The sequence below is a fragment of the Poromitra crassiceps genome, assembly GCF_964638095.1.
Source record: "Poromitra crassiceps genome assembly, chromosome: 21".
Taxonomy (NCBI): domain Eukaryota; kingdom Metazoa; phylum Chordata; class Actinopteri; order Beryciformes; family Melamphaidae; genus Poromitra; species Poromitra crassiceps.
In genome coordinates, this window is record NC_139638.1 from 28,362,312 (window position 1) to 28,384,167 (window position 21,856).

At 41.2% G+C, this 21,856-nt stretch overlaps 1 protein-coding gene across 1 annotated transcript; it reads right to left on the reverse strand.

Annotated features, from left to right (window-relative positions):
* Positions 1–1,135: 1,135 nt before the first annotated feature.
* On the reverse strand, positions 1,136–13,067 carry LOC310795381 (myosin heavy chain, fast skeletal muscle-like; the record flags this gene model as incomplete). Its single annotated transcript, XM_083657413.1, has 38 exons — positions 1,136–1,303; positions 1,426–1,521; positions 1,614–1,718; positions 1,809–1,979; positions 2,061–2,186; positions 2,275–2,478; positions 2,590–2,898; positions 3,089–3,213; positions 3,355–3,520; positions 3,614–3,797; positions 4,083–4,279; positions 4,363–4,481; positions 4,582–4,708; positions 4,855–5,244; positions 5,344–5,434; positions 5,558–5,703; positions 5,784–5,960; positions 6,049–6,291; positions 7,203–7,458; positions 7,557–7,693; positions 7,798–7,921; positions 8,008–8,125; positions 8,254–8,341; positions 8,440–8,510; positions 9,406–9,706; positions 9,801–9,971; positions 10,079–10,228; positions 10,657–10,775; positions 10,924–11,062; positions 11,189–11,292; positions 11,384–11,482; positions 11,571–11,634; positions 11,744–11,836; positions 11,935–12,046; positions 12,244–12,271; positions 12,385–12,541; positions 12,631–12,774; positions 12,861–13,067. The coding sequence occupies 38 exons, from the start codon at positions 13,065–13,067 to the stop codon at positions 1,136–1,138; spliced, it is 5,826 nt and encodes a 1,941-aa protein (XP_083513539.1).
* Between the last annotated feature and the right edge of the window lie 8,789 nt (positions 13,068–21,856).

The window sequence follows — 21,856 nt, forward strand, 5'->3', positions numbered from 1 at the left end:
GAGCTACCACCAAGCGGGCTCAGCATTTTACAAAATCTCTATGGGAAAATGAATGGCGGACAAAATCTCTTGGTGCCCAAGTAAAACAGGAAGTGACGTGGACTTTGACTCTCTATTCACCTTATGTAGCCACGCCCATTGGACCCGGTTGTGTGGTCATGTGACGACTTCCGGCTAAAAAAAAAAGAAAAAGAAAATGGCTGGCTGCTCCAATATCATCTAACTCTGAATTAACTAATAATTTAGCCAATTGTATGTAACATACCAAATAGAAGCAAACGGCAATGTCTAAGAATGCAACGCCATGTAACTGGCTCGTTAAGTCTCGCATTCCAGGGAATTACGTTAACGTCTGCGGGTCTTATAGAGCGCTCGGAGGAGAGAAAACTATTTGAAGCTTTCTTTGTTGGAGTCCAGGTATGTTTTACAAGAAAGTGCTCGTCATTGTCGACAATAACGTTATCTGACCTGGCTAACAGTGGATACTCGCTTGCTTGCTGTGTACCGAGCTCAAAGTAGTAGGCTACGTTCTTTATTTTACCCCCTGCACTGTCCGCTACAAAAACAACTCTCTTCTTCATGACGTTCTTTCATATTTGGCACCGTGACCGCCGAAAGTGTTAACATGACCCGGAAGAATTTGGCCCACCCCCGCGTCTGAACATAAGGTGAATACTATAGTGAACATGCATGGGTCATCTAGCAAAATTATTTGGTTACATCTCTCAGGGATTGGCACCCAGTGTGGTAGGACTAATATTTTTGTACAGTATGAGAAATGGGTAAATCATGCTGTAAACTTTAAAGTCTATCTGTGCTGATTTCCTAAGAAATATTGTTTGTAACAACAATGATCCAAAATTCACCCTTACTACATGTTGGGAAAAAAGACAGAATGAGTGTGCTTGAAGGTAAATCATATATTTTTATTGAAGAATAAAGAGGTGTCCTTGGTATACCCGTCAGCCATAGTGTGTTTTACTCAGCCTCTTTTCCCTGTAAAAGAAGGAATAATTGTGTTTATTTTAGACCATTTTGATCACAGTTAAGCATTTTATTTGTCCTATGTATTTTAAATTAGGTATGTCCAGACTACAGTGTTCATGAGATACAGTATCAATTACATTTTTTATTTTCATAAATTATGTATTTGTTGAATGGCCTCAGTTACCTTGCCAGAGTCACGGGTCTTAGCTCTCAGTTTGTTGACCTGGGTCTCAGCAATGTCAGCACGCTCCTCAGCCTCCTCCAGCTCATTCTGAACCTTCCTGCACTTGGACAGATGCACGTTGGCTTGCTCCTCCTGGAAGGTCATAGAGATAGTTAGGTGTTTAAAACTCTGGAATGACCTTAGTTTTGTTGGTAGTTGCTAGTAGTTGTACACCCATGGGGGGGAAATATATAGATACATATATTTGGCCTTACCGCTTCCTCAGCCTGCCTCTTGTAGGCCTTCACCTTGAGCTGCAGTTTATCTACCAGATCCTGCAGCCTGGCACCATTTTTCTTGTCCTCTTCAGTCTATGACAAAGTAAATATGCACATGTAAATGTCTAGTAATAACTATGTATATTTGACTGATATGGATGCATCAGCATTAAGTGAGATTATACCTGGTAGGTGAGTTCCTTCACTCTCCTCTCATATTTGCGGACACCCTTCACAGCATCTGCTCCTCGTCTCTGCTCTCCCTCAACCTCTGCCTCCAGCTCATGCACCTTCAGAAAGAAATCAGGCATTAAGAATCAATTTTTTACTGAAACAGTTGTACATTTTCTATGCACATTTGCCTAACGTATGTCTCTTACTCTAGACTCCAGTTTCTGGAGCTGCTTCTTGCCACCCTTCATTGCCAAGTTCTCAGCCTCATCCAGGCGGTGCTGCAGGTCCTTGACAGTAACCTCCAGGTTCTTCTTCATCCTCTCCAGGTGAGAGCTAGTGTCCTGCTCCTTCTTCAGCTCCTCAGCCATCATAGCAGCCTAGAAAAGATAATGTGTATTAGGAGTATAAAAAGGAAAAAGAGTAATACAAAGAAAGTAACAACTGCAATTTAAACATACATCAGTGATGGCCTTCTTGGCCTTCTCCTCTGCATTCCTTGCTTCCTGAACAGTGTCATCTACTTCACCCGTGACCTGGACCAGGTCAGTCTCCAGCTTCTTCTTTGTGTTCAGAAGGCTTGTATTCTAGAAGGAGAAAGTTCACTCATGAGTACACATATTATTTTAAAACTGCTGTTTGAAAATTAGGGAGTAAATTATTTTGTTTGTTTACCTGAGAGTGCAGAAGGCCAACACGCTCACTAGCATCCAGCAGCTCTTGCTCAGCCACTTTGCGGCCTCTCTCTGTCTGTTCTAGACCAGCCCTGAGCTCCTCAATTTCAGCCACCATGAGACCATTCCTACGATCCACCATGGCAGCCTGCTCCTTGAGGTCTTCCTGTCCTCTGACAGCATCATCAAGGTGCAATTGTGCATCCTAATAAAAAAAATAAAAAGTAGAATGTCAAGAAAATGATTTACAGAAATATCAGAATGTGGCTCCACTAACAACGTCTATTTATGTCTGCACAACTGCTGTGTGTCCTACCTTCAGTTGTCCCTGGACAGTCCTCAGCTGCTTCTGGGCCTCAGCAGCCTGGCGGTTAGAATGACTCAGCTGAATCTCCATCTCATTCAGGTCTCCCTCCATCTTCTTCTTGATTCTCAATGCATCATTCCTGCTCCTGACCTCAGAGTCAAGAGTGCTCTGCATGGAGTCAGTCACCCTCTGGCTGTTCCTTTTGATCTGCTCCATCTCCTCATCTTTCTCTGCCAGCTTTCTGTCAACCTCACCCTTAATCTGGTTGAGCTCCAGCTGGACACGCAGAATCTTGGATTCTTCATGTTCCAGAGTTCCCTAATGATATAACAAAAACAATAATAATAATAATAACAACAACAACGAAACAAAGCAGAGCCCTTCCTCCCTTTTGAATGTTAAAGTGGACAATCTCCTGTTTGATAAGCTGTTCACATTTCTTGTAGAAAAGGAATACATGTACTCAAATTAGCAATTAAAACTGAATGAAAATTAAATGAACTGTTACCTCAGCTTCCTCAAGTGCTGTCTGGATTTCAGACTTCTCTGTCTCCACCTGCTTCTTGGATTTCTCCAGCTCATGGATGTTCTTTCCAGTCTCTCCAATCTGTTCAGTCAGGTCTGAGATCTCCTCTGCAGAAAGATGTGTGTGTTTAATATTGTTAATTCTTCACAGAGTATATTATTAAATCAAATTAGATAGATATTGATTCAGCCTGTTTTCATTTCAAGCCAACCTAACAGCAAATTCGAACATTATCTGGGAGAACTCACGTTGCAGGTTCTTGTTCTCACGCTTCAGGGTCTCCAGCTGATCCAGAGCTTCCTCATAGGAGTTCTTCATCTTGAACAGCTCAGTGCTGAGAGAACGAGCCTCTTTCTGAGCTCCTTCAAGCTCTGCCTGACCCTCCTCAAACTTTTGTTTCCAATCTGCCAAGACCTGAATAAGATGCAACCCATACAGTTGACTTAGTTTCATATTCATCAATACAAAAACAGCTGATTATACTTCAAGAATAAATAACAATCCTACCTTGTCAAAGTTCCTCTGCTTCTTGTCAAGGTTGGCAGCCAGCCCATTGGCCCTCTCCACATCAATCATGAGGTCCTCCACCTCACCCTGGAGCCTCTGTTTGGTCTTCTCCAGAGAGGCACACTTGGAATTCACAGCCTCAATCTGCTCCTCAGCCTCCTGAAGGCGCTGGGCAAGCTTTTTCCTGTTGAATATTTGTAATTTGTCCCTCAATGAAAATAAGTAGCTGAAGTCTAGATGTTTGAGGTTGATAGATGTTGGAGGGACAGGATTGCATGGATGTAGTCACATTACAATGTTCAAATTCCATTGTAAATCAAAACATAGTCCCATTTCACCCCAATATTGAAGAACTAAACAAACATAAATAACGATTTAAATGTGACACATTTTAAATATATCAGCATACAGTACTACTGTGCTCCAATTCTGAACTAAGCATTGATGTGTGGATTTTGATTTTACTCACTTGGCCTCCTCAAGCTCCTCAGTGCGCTGGATGGCATCAGTCTCATACTTGCTCCTCCACTGGGCCACTTCACTGTTGGCCTTGGACATTCCACGTTGCAGCTCAGCCTTCGCCTCCTGCTCTTCCTCAAACTGCTCCCTCAGAAGATCACAGTCATGGCGGGCTGATTGCACACCATGGGCAAGGGCATTCTTGGCCTGTTAAATTAAAGATGATTAAGTGTGAAAAATGTCCAAATTCCAAACAAGAGTTTATCAATGGACACTCAATCGTTTCTTACCTTAACCTCCTCCTCAATCTGTCTCTTCAGCTCCTCAATCTGCTGTGTGAAGGCCTGCTTGCCTCGGGACAGTTGAGATACAAGAGCTTCTTTCTCTTCAATCTGACGTCCGAACTCGCCTTGTGTGAATATTGGATTGATCAGTTTTGTACAGTATATTCCGTTTCTCTAAAAATTCACACAGCAGAATACCCTGTTTGAATGGTGAACTATACATACCATTTTCTGTCAGGAGACGTGCTTTCTGTGCACTTAAGTCATTATTCTGACGAAGATTTTCATCACTCTTGGTCTTGATTTCACTGAGTTGATCCTCAAGAGTTCGGCACATCTTCTCCAGGTTTCCCTAAAAACAATTACAAAAAAATATTGTTTAATGTATTCAGCATTACATTATTTTCTGGATATGAGTTTGGAATTTTGATGTTAAAAAATATTATAATAAAAATATATCAATGAAGCTGTTGCTATTAATTATATGATATGATGTACCTTTGCTTTAGCAACAGCTTCCATGTTGCTGGAAAGGTCATCGATCTCCATCTTGTATTCACTCTTCTCCTTCTCAAGCTTCTGCTTGACACGCTGGAGGTTGTCGATCTGTTCTCCCAGCTCAGCAACACTGTCAGCCTGCTTCTTCCGGAGAGCAGCAGCGGTGGCTTCATGCTGTAGGGTGGACTCCTCAAGGTCACGACGCAGCTTCTGGAACTCTGCCTCGCGCTTCTTGTTCATCTCAATCTGAGCAGCAGTGGCTCCACCAGCCTCCTCAAGTCTCTCACTGATCTCTTCAAGTTCTCTGGAGAGGTCAGCTCTCTGCTTCTCAACCTTGGCACGAGCAGCACGCTCAGCTTCAATTTCTTCCTCCAGTTCCTCAATTCGGGCCTATTGAATGTAAATATTATAATTTGCAGCAAATGTTCACTTTAATTAAAAGCCATGAAACTTTTAAAATACATAAATGTTACATAGTAAATGTGTCACCTGAAGCTCCTTGATTTTCTTCTGAAGCTGAGCACCCATGGACTGTTCATCCTCAATCTTACTGAGGAGCTGGCTGGTTTCAAAGTCTTTCCTGTGAGCATTGTATATATAGAGAATAGTTACAAACATTCCATCCATCCAAACTACCAGATCATCAAACACATGTGATTGGCTCTGTCATGAATAAATGAAATGGGGGAAAAAAAAAATGTACTTCTTAAGTTTCTCATCAGACTGCTGCTTATCATTCTCAAGGTCCATGATGCTTTCCTGGGCCAGTTTCAGATCACCCTCAAGCTTCCTCTTGGTTCTCTCAAGGTCCATGCGGAGCTTCTTCTCTTGCTCCAGGGAACCTTCAAGCTGCACATTAAGACAGGGTTGTAATTATCAAGTTCAAGAGCCAACCTATCTTTTTTGCCATACTGACTTCATAAACTCACATCGTCCACTTGTTGTTCAAGCTTGGTCTTGGCCTTGGTCAGAGTGTTGACTTTGTCTTCCTCTGCCTGCAGGTCATCAAGAGTCTGCTGATGTGCCTCTTGGAGGGCTTTCTTCTCCTTCGTCAGCTTAGCAAGGCTCTCATCCTGAGAGGCCATCTCCTCTGTCAGGTTCTTCACCTATTTTTTTTTAAATAAATATTTAGTTTAAAATGGCTGATTATTCTAATTTTATTTGTTTTATTAGCTGACATGGAGACTCATGAACCTTGTTCTCAGTGGCATGTTTCTCCTTCTCCACTTTGGCCAAGGTAAGCTCCAGGTCATCAATGTCCTTCTTGAGCTCAGAGCATTCATCCTCGAGTTTCCTCTTTTTGGCAGTCAGCTCAGCATTCATTTCCTCCTCATCCTCCAGTCTCTCAGTTGTCTCTTTGAGTTTGGCTTCCAGCTGGATCTTACTCTTGATAAGTCCCTCACATCTCTCCTCAGCATCATTCAGATTCTCTCCTTCCTAGTTCATAATGAAACAAAAAGGAAGTAACATGTTAACATATTCTGGACAAAATGTAAAATATAAGATTAATCCTACCCTCTTTATATTAGTAATTCTTAAAATAAAATTAGGGCTCTTCTGAGCAGTGGTAGATTCCCTGCCTACCAACATGAGGGTCGCAGGTTCGCGCCCCGGTGTTACCTCCGGCTTGCTCGGGCCTCCATAAATGCATGATTGGCTGTGTCTGTGAGTGGGAAACCGGATTGAGGGTATGTGCCCTGGTCACTGCACTAGCGCCTCCTCTGGTCGGTCGGGCACCTGTTCCAGGCGGAAGGGAACTGGTGGGAATAGCGTGATCCTCCCACGTGCTACGTCCAGCCAGTGAAGCTCCCCACTGTCAGGTAACCTCGTGTCACCTGGCTCTTCCCGAGGAGAAAAGCCTGGTTTCCATTATCCTTGAATTACGCCTCTCGGCATCGGAAACAGGATAAAAAACAACAAAACAAAAGATGGACGTACAGTACCAAACAAAGTTTACGAAGAATTTCTTGTAGAAACTTAGCTAATTTACAATATCACATCTTTTAAGCCAATACAGAAACTTTGCATCCGAAAATTAATCGAGGATTATGATGTTTTTGGCGCACATGTTTCCGGTAAACTGTTTCCGTCTCCTTGGTTTACACCCCCAGGTCCAGAAGCGGTGGAGACGCCTCCATACTAACTGTCAGGTGAAAAGAAGCAGCTGGCAACTGCACATGTATCGGAGGAAGCATGGTGCTAGTCTACGGCTCTCCCCAGATCGGCAGAGGTGGTGGAGCAGCGACCGGGACAGCAGGGGGGAAATTAGCGAAGTACAATTGGGTAGAACATGGGGGGGAAATCAGAAAAGACAACAAAAAGACGGCTGGCTAGTGAAGTCTACTCACAGATGCCATCGCATTCTGCAGATCATTCCTCTCCTGCAGAAGAGACACCATCTTCTCCTCTAGTTCCTTCTTCTTAGACAGGGCCGCAGCCAGGTCTGTTTTCATCTTCTCATAGTTCTCCTTCATCGCGGCCAGCTCCTTCTCAGTTTCAGCACTCTGCAGAAGAGGTTTGATCTTGTAGTAGACCTTCATCCATGGCCAGTGTTTGACATTCATGAATGAGCGGATATTGTACTGGATGGTGTAAACGGAATCCCTATGAGGGGAAAAAAGTTGCTGTCATGGATAACTTCACTTTTGGAGTGGATAGTATATGACAGAAATACTTATTTGGAATCGCTGTTTTCAACATGCCTGGTTGCCATCATCTTCACAAACTCCGCCCTCATGAGGTAAGCACGGCAGAGAGCCTGAGTCATGGTGACCAGAGAAGCAAGCTTCTCATCTCTCATCTCCTCAAGGACACCCAGCAGACCAGCTTTGAAGAAGACCTGAATACAGTAAAAAAAAAACATGCCATTATCGTTGATTGATTTGGAACTAAATTATAAAGGTCACTATACTACTTTTTTATTTTGTCTTCCTGAATACTCACCTTGGTGTGTCCAAATTTATACTCGTCATGAGGCACATCAATTGATCCAAGCAGCTTCTCTGAGGCTTTCTTGTTGTCAACGAATGTTCCTTCAGGGCACGCACTGGCATTCAGTACTTTGTACCTTTTTGAAAGAGACAATGTGTTCATAGTGAGCACTTTCTCCTCTTATCTTGCATCAGAAATCCCTTATCAAACATTCAACAATACCTCTGCTTGAAATCAGCATAGGGGATTCTGCTGGGGAAGCCCTTTCTGCAGATTCTGATACCCTCCAGTACACCATTACACCTCAGCTGGTGGATGACCAGGAAATTCTCCATCATACCTGTAAAAACGAAAATGAAAGAAAAGTTCTGTTAATTTTGAGAAAGTTATTAATCCCAATCAGAATGATTCACTATAAATGACTATTAAGATCAGACACTAGAAAGATCATGTCAGCTGACAGTGTACCTGGAGTCTTATGCTCATTGGGAATGAGACAACGCACAAAGTGGGGATGGGTGCGGTGCAAGTTTGTCATCAGCTTGCCCAAGTTCTCCTATGGATACAAGATGAAACCAAATGTTCTTTGTGAAGTTCAATACATTTGAGTATAACTCCAAACTGAAACTTGATGATGTTCTTAAACCTTCTTACCCTGAACGCTGAAGACACAGTCTGCATGGAACCACCCTTCTTCTTGCCTCCCTTCTTGGCGCCACCAGCCTCTGTTTTTCAATTGATCATTTTAAGACAGAGAGGAAATTTAAACTTTAGATCAACTCATGGTGAAAAAAATCTATATTGCAGGGAAGAAAATATTTTTAAGGTACAGTGACACCAACAACAGGGTGTGCAGAAGTGACAGCAGTGTTGGATGTGTGTATGGTCGTCTTCTCTTTTGTGAGGAAGACCTGACCTGACCTGATTGTTTATACATGTAGCTTATTTATACGTGTAAATAACTGTATTAATGCTGCCTATATCAATAACTGCCTATAACTATATATATCCTTATGTACTGTACATAATCCCCTTCATACACACACTTTCAACATAGGTGCTCTTTCATACACTTATTATTATTATTATTATTATTGCATTGTACATGTATATAGTAGTTAATGCTAATCTTTGATTATCCTTTGTGATTCTTGTTTTTTTCTTTTCTTTTGTGTGAGAGTACATTGAGAGTTAAGCGAACCGGAGCCAATTTCCTTGTATGTGTACATACTTGGCCAATAAAGCTGATTCAAATTCTGATGATCAACTGAAATATAAGCTAAACATTTCCTTGTTTCAAATGATAATGACTTTTTTAATGAATAACAATTACAATATATTATATTGTATATATATAGACAGCATATTAGAATATACTGTCTGACTATCAGGTGGTATTTTTTTGTGGGACAGTGCTTTTATCAATCATGATATGTAAATGATCAAAAGTGGTGGAGGTATGGGGAAAACGGTATTTCACAGTATGAAAACACCCTACCGTGACAGTATCTGCCACCAATGTCACACTAAAGCTGCTCGTACTGTACGTTTTATGAATGAGCCCATAGTTACAAATTGAAGATTTCCATAATCATAAACAGTTATAAAGTAAAATTGTACCTTCAACAACAGGTGGATACAGGACAGGCAGCAGTTTAACTGATGACTTCTGGTAAAGCCCCATAACAGACTCGTTCAGGGGATCCTTGTTCTTGTCCAGCCAGCCAGTAACATTGTAGTCCACAGTTCCAGCGTAGTGCACCAGGGCGAAGTGGGCCTCAGCCTTGTTTTTGGCGGGCTTTGGTTTCTCAAATGCTTTGTTTTTGCCAAGATGCTGGTCATACATTTTGTTCTTGAAGGTCGTATCTGAAGCCTTGGGGAACATGCACTCCTCTTCAAGGATGGAGAAGATGCCCAACGGCTGTATGAAAGGTGCAAAGAGATACATCATGAAGAGCCATTGTTGTAATGAAGCATTCAAACAATAATTACATGGTCACAACATTATTGTGTACCTTTTCAATAAGCTCAATGCAGGCAGCCAAGTCCATGCCGAAGTCAATGAACTCCCAGATGATGCCCTCCTTCTTGTACTCCTCTTGCTCCAGGACAAACATGGTGTGGTTGAAGAACTGTTGCAGTTTCTCATTGGTGAAGTTGATGCACAGCTGCTCCATGCTGTTGTACTGTTAGTGGACAAAGGATTATCTTAACCTCTCGCAGCAATACATGATAAAACTATGAAAGATTATTAAATTAAACAGTCTATCCATTACCTTGAATGGATACTTACATCAAAGATTTCAAAACCAGCAATGTCCAGCACACCAATGTAGAACTGCCTTGCTTGCTTGGTGTCCAGCTGCTGGTTGATGCGGATGACCATCCACAAGAACATCCTCTCATAGATGGACTTAGCCAGAGCGCTCACTGAGTTATTGACCTGAAGAAAGTAGACATTAGCATGAATCAATTTTAGTCCAACCTGAGAACATTTAAGAATTATTTTCAAGCCTCCTCATGTGACAATGTATGGCAGAATATACACATTATGTTTGAGTTTCCACTGCTAAAAGGGTAGATACATTACATAATTTAGCAGTGTAACCCAAAGTTAGGTTTTTTCTAATTGTAGACAGCGTTTTACAGCTAACAATGTCTTCACAAGCAATCAGTAAAAAATAAGAATGCTTTCACTTAATTTAATTTCTTTGTATTAATGACCTGCCAAATGAGGAATCCTAAATTGTCAATGTGATCCCCCGCCCACAATTTATCTCCTAAATTATTCAAGCTGTAAGGCTCTTAAACTTCTCTGTTTAAAGAAGATGTGTAAACTAAAGAAACAAGACAATGATGCATCTTGCTCACCTGAGGTACAGTCTGTCCCTTGGTGACAAACTCATTTCCGACCTTCACTCTGGGGTAGCACAGACCCTTCAGCATGTCAGCTGAGTTCAGACCCAGCAGGTAGCCAACCTTGTCAGCCTCTGAAAGATCCACATGAAATACATTATAGATATGTGACAATGACTGTCAAAGCCAATATAACAGAAAATACAAACTTAACTGCTGTAATGAAAATTTAATTTCAAAGCTATTCAGACTTGTCCACTTTGGGGTGAAGTTTAAACTCACCATCTGTGCCGTCTGGCTCAGCCTGCTCTTCACGCTGCTTCTGCTTGAACTTCATGTTACCATGGTGGAGCACAGCACCAGTAAACTTGTAGATGGCCACCCTCTCCTCACCATTGAAGCCCAGAATCTCAATAGCCTCCTGTATTCGAATGATGTGTCAATGGTGAGTCAAAATCACTTCAGAAAATTAATAAGAAACCGTGATGGTGATGATGATTTAATGCACAAAGCATGAGAAAATGTGTCGGAACTGAACATCACTCACATCAGTGGCATCCAACTCTGCTTTGTCATCGATGCTGGCCACAGTGATGTGACCCTGACTGCACATGGGGAAGTCATAGGGGTTGTTGGTGAGGAGCGACATTTCTGGAGATTTACAAAGGTAGAAAGGAATGAGTGATTATGGATTATGTAAACAGTTTGCGTTAGGGTTAGCACGATCAGTTACTCATCTTACCAAGAACATCAGGCTTGTGGTTGGTCATCATCTGGAAGAAGATGTGGTAGCCTCTCTCATCAGGAAGCTGGAATGTCACTCTGGACTTCTCCAGCAGATCTGTAAGAGTTGTTAATAACTTAAAATCTGGTCCACTGATTATGGCAGCCATTTTCATTCATCATCACCATAAGGACTTTTTACTTACATGTCTCAATATCAGCACTAGACAGTTTACCAGTTGCGCCAAAATGGATTCTGATGAATTTACCCTGTTTGAAGGAGCATAGTATTTAATGTAGCTCTACACTGGTGATATATAATGATACCCCCCCAACACACACAGAAGGAGGTTGCAGACAGAAGTGCTTCCATACTTACAAAGCGAGAGGAGTTGTCGTTCCTCACAGTCTTGGCATTACCATAGGATTCCAGCAAGGGATTGGCTGCAATAATCTGATCCTCCAGTGAGCCCTATAGTTCAGGTTTTAGATTTTAACATTGATATCTGAATTGTTTTTCCTTCCCACAAATACTTTCCATGTTCTGAGAATTCTAGCTTAATAGTATACCTGTATCTTTCCTGATCCTTGGGAGGCCTTTTCTCCCGCCCCCACTGAGATTGTTGCAAAGTACTGGATGACACGCTTTGTGTTCACAGTCTTTCCAGCACCAGATTCTCCACTGGGTATAGATAGATTTGAAGAAATTCAGTCAAATAATGGTATTATATATATATATATTATATATATTATATATATATATATATATATATATATATATATATATATATATATATATATATATATATATACATACATACATACATATACACATACACATATACTGTATATATATATATAATCAGATGGGAAACTTACGTGATCAAGACGGACTGGTTCTCCCTATCTGTATAAGGGGAAATAAATAAGTACATAGTATTTATTTTATTATTTCATTATTTATCATCTATGTAACATGAACCCTGTTTATTGACAATTTATATATTCTCAAAGACATACCGATCAGCATGAATTGGAAGGCATTGTCAGAGACAGAGAAGATGTGGGGTGGAGCCTCCATACGCTTTTTGCCTCTGTAAGCACTTACAACCTCAGCATCGTACACTGGGAGCCACTTGTAGGGGTTCACAGTGGCACAGAACAGCCCAGAGTAGGTCTGAAGGGGAGGAGAGTCATGTGATCACTTACAGTACAGTATGTTTTCGTTCCATCTACAATATTTACTCCATAGGCACAGTATCTTACGTAGATCATCCATGCTGCATAACGCTCTTTGAGGTTATACAGCACAGAGGCTTCATTGAGATGGGTCATCATGGCCATGTCCTCAATTTTGTCATACTTGGGAGGGTTCATAGGGTGGACATCCTCCTCCTTAACTGTCCTCTCCTGAAATATTGAAAGACACTTTCAGTTTGTGTTTAAATTCCAACAGTAAGGTACACTGCTGTGAGTTTGATTAAACTTAAACGTACCTCATCGTTGTCAAGGAGTTTGACGGTGGCTTTGCCACCCTCTTTCGACAGGATTGTACATTTAAGGTACAGCTCCACCTTATCGGCCACATAGGCAGCAGTTTTGGCATCAAAAGGTGTGCTTTGAGCCTCAATCCTCTCCCTCTCTGGCTTACGTAGGTAAATGGCGGCCTTGCCATAAACCGCCATCTCCGCGTCCGTACTCATGGTGACGGCTTACTTCTGTGGTAATTCCAAAAAAAGTATAATCAGACCAATGTTCCAGTTCATGTGGTCAACCATCACCTCATCTCCCAGTCTCACTTGCCAGACTTCCCTCCCTTCCGGGAGAGAAGTCTGGCTCTCCCATTGGAGCCGTCCATTTCTGCCGTTGCCCAATAGAAATCCCTCTCCGCTCCCTACAAGCTCTGCCATTGGCTCTGACTCGCTCTGCCTGACCGGCTGTGACTATTTATGGATTTCCTTTCCGCTCCCTCCATGTCGAATCTGTCTATCTCAAATGTATCTGCCGCTGTGAAACAACATCAACAATGCTAGCTCGTTGCCACATGCTGAAAACAATTGGATCCCCCATTGTACGGAGAGAGTCTGTCAAGCGAGACTAGGTTAGGCGCAGTGAGACTACATCAGCTAATACAGTTGTTTTAAATAATAATAATCAACTTGAAAGCATACTGTACCATTTGCACTAATTATTTTAATTATTCTCTTGTGCAAATTGTACAAATTATTTTCAATAAGGAAGAACAATATTAAATTTACTTTTAAAATATCCCCATGGTAACATTTTTCAATAATCACATAGTATAGAATACACATTTGCAGTCCCATTTTTAGGATGGGCTACTGTAAGTTACTTTAAAAAGTAGTCTATGACAGAATTTCTTCCAACATGGATGAAACTAAACTACAGCAAACATAACAGGATTACCATTAAAATATTGTACATAATATAAAAAAGAAGAAGAATTATTTTTCTTACCTGACCCTTTCTCCCAGTCAAAATATATTCCACAATCCTGTTGAAAACATGATATATTTAGAAAGCGGGGAAATGGATTCAATGGTTAATAATATTTTTCTATTCCTAGGTTATACATTAAGCTGTTTTCTCAAAAGTGGCACAAATCATAGCTAAATAATGAATCATATTAATTGTAGAGGCTCTCACCACTAGCTGGAACTTCACAGGTCTGCTACCACACACACACAGGCTCCTGTGGGACTGCTTTTATGTGGGTTGTTTTGCCCGCAGTGCAGAAGTTAAATGGGTAACAACCCAAATGAGGTGAAGACTGAAACACCTCTTGTTCCTTGCACATAAATCTTGTCGTGTTTCGGGTTTCAAGTCTAATCAAGCCACCTTCTTTGGGATATTGCTTCTTTTAAAGAAGAATAAACAGCTATTCTGTTCAGTTTTTTTGAAAGCATGCCATTTGCCATAATAATTGTAAAGAAATAATAATATGCAAATTGTGTTATTTTCATTAAAGGAACACTCCGCCCATTTTCAACCAGCTTTGTATCATTAGAACATCAGTAGTATATCAGAAAACTGTAAACTGTTTTGAAGTCTGTCATTTAATTTTACAGTTATTGAGTGTTAAAGTGTGGACCAATGACATCACTGGTCCACACTAACTCAAATGAATAACTCATTAACTCAAATAAACTCTCAATAACTGTCAAACTATTCATCATTCATCTAGTTTGACAGTTATTGAGAGTTGATTTGAGTGAATGAGTTATTAATTTGAGTTAGTGTGGACCAGTGACATCACTGGTCCACACTTTAACACTCAATAACTGTCAAATTAAATGACAGACTTCAAAACAGTTTACAGTTTTCTGATATACTACTGATGTTCTAATGATACAAAGCTGGTTGAAAATGGGCGGAGTGTTCCTTTAAGGAAGAATCATGTTAAATGTAAGTATTTTCAAGGTAATATTTGTCTATAATCACATAGAATACAGCAGAATAAAATATCCCAGCATTACTGATGGTAAACTAAAAAACAACAACTTTGCTTTATTAACATGTATATCAAGCTATAATAACTTGAAACTGACAGCCTCAAATTACTTTTTTGGCTTGATACCCGATGCTACAGTATGCATATCAACCTGTTGATACAATATAGTTTTCAAAATGAGCAGGATGTTTCCTTTTAAGACTGAAAGAAAGAATGAAAGATGGGAATTTTGCCTTTATTGGATAGTTGCCAGTACAGAGAGACGGGAAAGATTGAGAAAGTTCCCATGGCTCACTATAGCCATATCTTTATAGCCTACTAAAGAAGAAATACTTTGTGTGTCAGGTAATTATTAAGTTAGCCATGGAAAGTAAAGTTAACATGCAGAATGAACTACACACAAAAGCTACAGCCATTTGAAACGGACACTTGACACAGAGCATTCTATTTCGAAATTTTATGACCACTATCACCGGCACGTGTTTATAATTAGTTTTGAATAACTCTCACTCTCAGAATCTCAGGAATTCACTGCTACGTCTACATGTTCTTCTGCCTTCATCATCTCCACAGAAACGAGCTACTCTTGAAGCATTCAAAAAAGCAGAGCAGAACTTCTGTGCAAAGTGAATCATGTCCTCTCAATACCTGCACCCACAAGTGAGAGCAGCGATGATGGCCGTCTCAAATAGCTGCAAGGTAAAGTCACCATCTTACACAAAGATACACAAGGACGACATTTAAATAGAGAAAGGGGGGGGGGGATGTCCCCCTCTCTTTTTAAAATCCTGATTTTGTCCACCCCACTTTTTCACTGCAAAACTCGCGGACGTGGGCCGACATGACTGTCTTTCAGAGGTTGTAGCGGGCTCATTTTTAAAGCTAGAGTTAAGATAAGAGTATCAGATAAAAGACCTAGGGCATCCATTGGTACCAACCATGTCATGCTGGCTGGTCGGGAACTAAATAACTTATTTATGCAACATTCTGTCTATGGAAAAACGGGCATGGCCAGGGGCCCCTTGAACCCTTGCACTGGACCAGTGCATCAAAACAGCAACTAAGCAAACTACAAATTGGTCAAAACAAAGCAGCTCGTATTGCACTTAAATGTACTGACCGGTCAAGTGCAGTGCTAATGCATAAAAAACTAGCATGGCTGATGGTGGAACAAAGACTGCTTGTGAGTCTAATGTTGTTTTTCAGAAAGATCTGTGGTAGCAAGGAACCAGAATGTTTATATAATCATATTCAATAAACATGTGACAGACATACCCGCGCTACCAGACCGGTGGCGAGGGAGCATTTCACTTTACCTAGGCCTAGAACAAATGCAATAAAAAAATCTGTCATACCGAGCCATGTCTGAATGGAATGCTCTACCTCCTACAATTATAAATATAGAAAGTAGATATAGACTTAAAAAGAAGCTAAAAGTTCATTTTATAATTTCATAACTAGTTAATTATACGCAATGAATGGAACTGGTATTAAAAATAGTGATTATACACCTAGATATCGTATAGAGTTGATAGTAATTAATGTAGTAACATAGTTAGACGTTATATAATATATAAGGATGTACTATGGGTGGACAGATGATAGATAATGATTGATAAACGGATAGTAATGTATTAGTTAGGCTATAGGTAGATGTATTATAATATAGTATTATATGCCTGTATATACTGTATAGTATTTTAGGAAGATTGTGATGGAGGTTACATGGTTATTTGGATGGACATATTCTGTATTTAGAACCAGGTTGAGTGAGTTTTTGTTTGTTTTCTCTTGTTTGTCTTAAATTTATGATTTTAAAATGTGTTTTGTCTTTTACTTTGCATATTTGTAATGTATCTGTATTGTTTGTTTTGACTGTGGACCCCAGGAAGAGTAGCTGTTGCCTTGTGTAATGGCTAACGGGGATCCTAATAAACTAAACTAAACTAAACTCTTAGCCTGGTAAACCAGCCGGTCACGTGAACTCACATTTCACTTAACGCTCACTACAACATATCTGAATAAGACTGTGTGTCCATCTAGCTTCTTTTCCTAAACTCCAGTGTCTTTTTTCACTTGTTTCCAATGAGGAGAGAGCGTATGCGGGCGCACACGGCCGTCTAGAGAAAGTGCGCTGCGCCCAGCGTCTATTTTCAGAGCGCTCCAACTGTTTTGTGTGCCGGCTCCCAGCGCTTTCAGAAAGACACTGGTGTCGGGTGCTCCTTTTCAGGCAACTAATCATATCGAGAAACTATCACAACAGAGACAGAAAGGTTCAATTGTGGGAGCAGATTGGCTAGATCATGATACTTAATATTTCTTGCTGATGTGCTTTTATCACAGAACTTGTGGATTCAAGGAGCCAAATTGTATTCATGTCATGTGTGATGTTAGTCGCCATAGTAGCCATTTCATTTTAGTGAGTCCATTTTTGGAAACTTGACCTCACTGTATAAAATGAGCTATTGTGACCTCTAGCATAATCACTAGGGGTGTCAAAAATAATCGATTATAAGATGCATCGCGATGCGGACGTGCACGATTCTGCATCGATTCACAAATGGCAAAAATCGATTATAAAAAAAATTAAATAATAAAATAATCGAACAAAATATAATGGAAGTACACGCATTTGTTTATTTTAATTATGGATCATAATACAATGCAATTCCAAATGCACTTTTATTTTAAAAGTAGCCACACAGTGAGAAAAAAGAAAGTAAGAAAAAATAATGTATTGGGGAAAAAAAGTGATGCATCGATTTAAGATGCATCGAGATGCATCGATAATCGGAATCGAATCGAATCGTAGAGCTCTGAATCGTAATTGAATCGTGAGGCCAGTGAAGATTCACAGCCCTAATAATCACAGTCTCATGAAACTACAACGACAAACTAGAGGGCAGCATCCCAGTTGTGGTGCATGATGCACGGGGAATTTCTGTGTGTGGTTTGTCCCGGTTTGAGGCACTTTTAAACACTGGAGAGTGTGGAGAGGATTCACATTTTCAAATTCTTTGGCACCACCACGTATGCCACACTCTGAAGTGGGAGGTTAACTTAACACCAGCCACATCCTCAGCAAGGCCCACCAGAGGTTTCACTTTCTGAGCCAGTTTGGCGTGGCTGGGAAGGCGATGCTGCTCTACAGAGCCACTGTGGAGCCTCATCTTCTCTGTCACAGTGTGGTACAGCAATGCAACCGCCCTCAAGAGGAGACCAAACAGCTTGTTAATCAGCGCAGATTGTTTCCACAAGTGCTGATCAGATAGATTTTGGATAAGAGTAGAGAGAGCAGACTGTAAAATATGTTATTTGACATTGATTGTAATCATTTAGTTATCCTCCTCATGGATATTTCAGTGGTGAGTGAAATTAGTTGGATAGTGATACTCTGGCAGATCTGACTCGTCATGATATGACTTGAGCTGCCCCCTATTGGGCTGGGGAAGGAAACGACATCGCTCACATCCGAACGTTCGAATTTTGCAATCTGTGGAAGCATTTTTCAATCAAAGGTGAAACAACACAGATACTGTATGATGTTTATAGTGGGACTTTACATGCCTGCCCCAGGGACACGGTGGTGCAGTCGGTAGCGCTGTCGCCTCACAGCTAGAAGGTCCTGAGTTCGATTCTTGCCTGGGGCGCTGGAGTTGTGTCCCCTCCATATCTTCAGTGCCTACTGCCCAGGTGGGTTATCTCGTCGAAAGGGCCTTTCTGTGTGGAGTTTGCATGTTCTCCCCGTGCTCCCCAGGGGGTTCCTCCGTACATAACCCCCCACTAAAAACATGCAGAAGATCGTCATCCGACCAGTGACGACAACATCCGAAGTTGGTCCCCGGGGGCTGGAAAGAAAAAGCGACCACTGCTCCTGGCCTGCCCCCCGGAGGAAAGGACAAGCCAGGATGGGTCAAATGCAGAGGACAAATTTCACCGGCCACCATCAGCATCAGTGTGTTTGTGGCCGCATGCATGTGTTGGTGTGTGACTGTGTGACAATAAAAGACGGGCTTGTCCGTCACTAACTGTGTTTTTTTTAATTCACTTCAAAATAACTGTCCCCAAATAGAACTAGCCACAATGCAAAATTTGAATGCTGTGATGAGAGTGATGTCTCTTCCTTCTACCGTATATAGATTATATTGGCACTCAGAGAGGAAGCAAATTGTTGCATTTCCGATCAACTATATATCATATATCCTGTTATTTCATCTATTTTTTATTTTCTTATTTCCCCGGTAGATCCGGGGCTATTCATAAAACATAGTCCCCCTATAGTCCCCAATGCCCAGGCTTAACAGCGCCCATGCCTGAGCCTCCATATATGCCACACATGTATAACACTCAATGTATAAACAAATTATAGTGCTGAACATACATAGGTCATCTAGCAAAATTCTTGGGTTATGTATTTGGACTAATATTTCTGTATCTGTGAAATAGGTAAATCATGCTGTAAACGAGGGGGGGGGGTTTAGGGTAGCCTGGGTAAACCCATCCCCCACGTGACCTGCTCTCAGACCTGTTCTCAGTCACTAGGGAATGACTGGGAACTGAGAGAGCAGGTCACGTGGGGGCTGGGTTTACCTAGGCTAGGTTTAGGGTGGACGGATGATGCCAATGCAGAAGTACCAAAAACCACAGTTCCTTGAATGGTCACTTGAGGCTGGTTTGCTAAGAGGAGTAAATCGCCATTCACCCCCATGCTATAATGCTCGACTTTACAACAAAAATAACCATGTTTACAGCCTGGTTGAAAAGGTGGTTTTGGTCTCTATAGGTAATTTGATGCAGATGCAGGCTAGATACTTGGGGTGTGAATCACAAGTTCGATCACGATACGATACGATCTCTATTCATTTGACAACGATGAGATTTTTGCCGATATCACAAAGTCGGCCACGATACGATGCAATTTGATTAGATTCAATTCGATTCAGGGGGCTGCGATCGATATTAGACGATATGCCTCATGATATGCCCACAATCAGTTAAACAATCGGTTAAAAAAGCAACTGAAATATCATTTGACAATTTTATTGTTGCGCTCTTAATGAGATTCCAAAATAAAAGCCTAATGTTTATTACTTTAAAGCAGCTACGAGCAAGATTTTCGATTGTTATTAAACAGTCTAAATTTAATATCGATGCATCACATCTTACCTGTAATAGTAGACGATACCAACGCAGAGTAGTCTCGCTTGAACCCCGAGTGAATCGGCCAGTGTTAGTCTGTCTAGTGTGGCCAGGGCAGATCAGGAAGTGAAATGAAACGGTTTAATTTGCAGCAGCCACTTCGGCCATAACCTCAAAAAAACCTGTTAGAATATAACAAGAGATGTTTGCGAGAGTAGCAAGCCCCTGTATGGCGTTCTCCTTGTTTATGGTCTGTTGCTAGGCAGAGCGAAACGGCGGAAGGCAGGCAGCTGCGTTTCACTTCCGGGTTTATCCGGTCCGCCGGTAGACAGATAGAGAGAGAGAGCCCCCTGGTGACGTGAGGTTAGACAGACACAGACTCTATAATCATCAAGAGAGCAATCTCCGATTCACACGGCTTTGGTCTCAGCTACTATTATAGGTAAGATGTGATGCATCAATATTGTAATTATACTGTTTAATAACAATCGAAAATCGTGCTCGTAGCTGCTTTAATGGAGGGTCATAGCGATTAATATCGATGTTTTCACTGTGGATCGATGCAGTTGGATCGTTGATCATTGAATCGATCTTGCCATCTTGCCACCCCTACTAAATAGCAGTCTACTGCTGGGGTTCCCAACCTTTTTTGGCTCGTGACCCTACTTTGACGTAGCAAAAATCTAGGGACGCGCGACATTCAAATTCCAGTACACCATCGATAATGTCATCAGTGACATCGTCAGTGATGTCACATGGTATGCTTCTTTTTCCCCTGCAGAATTGTGACTTTAATCCGAGAATTCTGACTTTATTCTCAGAATCCTGATTTAAAGTTATAATCTCAAAGATTTCCATCTAAAAAACTAAAATAAATGAAGAGTCACTCACAATGTTGATTGAGGCTATGGTCCATTGATGGAAGCCTTTGCAGTATATAGTGACATTATGTGACATTAGTAATGCATAACACTGTTTGGATGTCACCTGCAATTACCACTCATCGCCATAGGTGTCACCCAAGAGAACAAAGCTGAAATCTTAGAGATTATCACTTTAAACTCAGAATTTACCCCACTTAGAGTCGCGACCCTAAGGTTGGGAACCACTGGTCTACTGCCTTCTCTCTGGCCGGCTACTATTTTAGATTTAAAATAGTAGAGGAGTTGGGACCGGGAGTCTCAAACTGTATTAACTGTAGAAGTCAAACTCTTGCTTTAGGGCTTACTGTATAGTCTTGTCTTGGCTGAGCATCATTCCAATCAAAATTAGGAAATTCCCCCTTTACTTTTGTTTATGCCTACAAAGCAAATGTTTGTACTTAAGTTCTCCCATCGAAGTGATTTTTGGTGTAGATGGGCCATGCAGACCTGTATGCAGACCTGTATGCAGAATATAGCCCTGGACACCCATAGAGGGTCCAAGGTTCATCCCTCGGCCGGCTACTTTTCCTATCTGGCCGGCTACTCAGAAGTTTGGGGAGCCCCCTGCATGACAACTGTATGGGGGTACATTTTTATACAGTAACTCGCCCATTTATATTCAAGTAGATGAAAAAATACTTTATTTTGGGCGTTATTGACAGGTCACCTGTCCAGTCATCATGCAGATCACGGACCAAAAGCAGGTGGCGCTGCGGATCTGTGGGAAGCCCCTCTCATGCAAGATGGCAGCGGCCAAAACGCCAAACTAGAGACTTCAAAACAAAGTCCACAAACAGTGGGTGACGTAATACTCATTCCGTCTATCTCTTTTTACAGTATATGGTCGTAAACTGTAAAGACTCTCTATGCTTTTACCACTCATTTCCTAAGAGCTGTTGCTTCTTGTTTGTGTAACAGACTGATCCAAAACTCATTCTTACTACATTGAAAAATGACA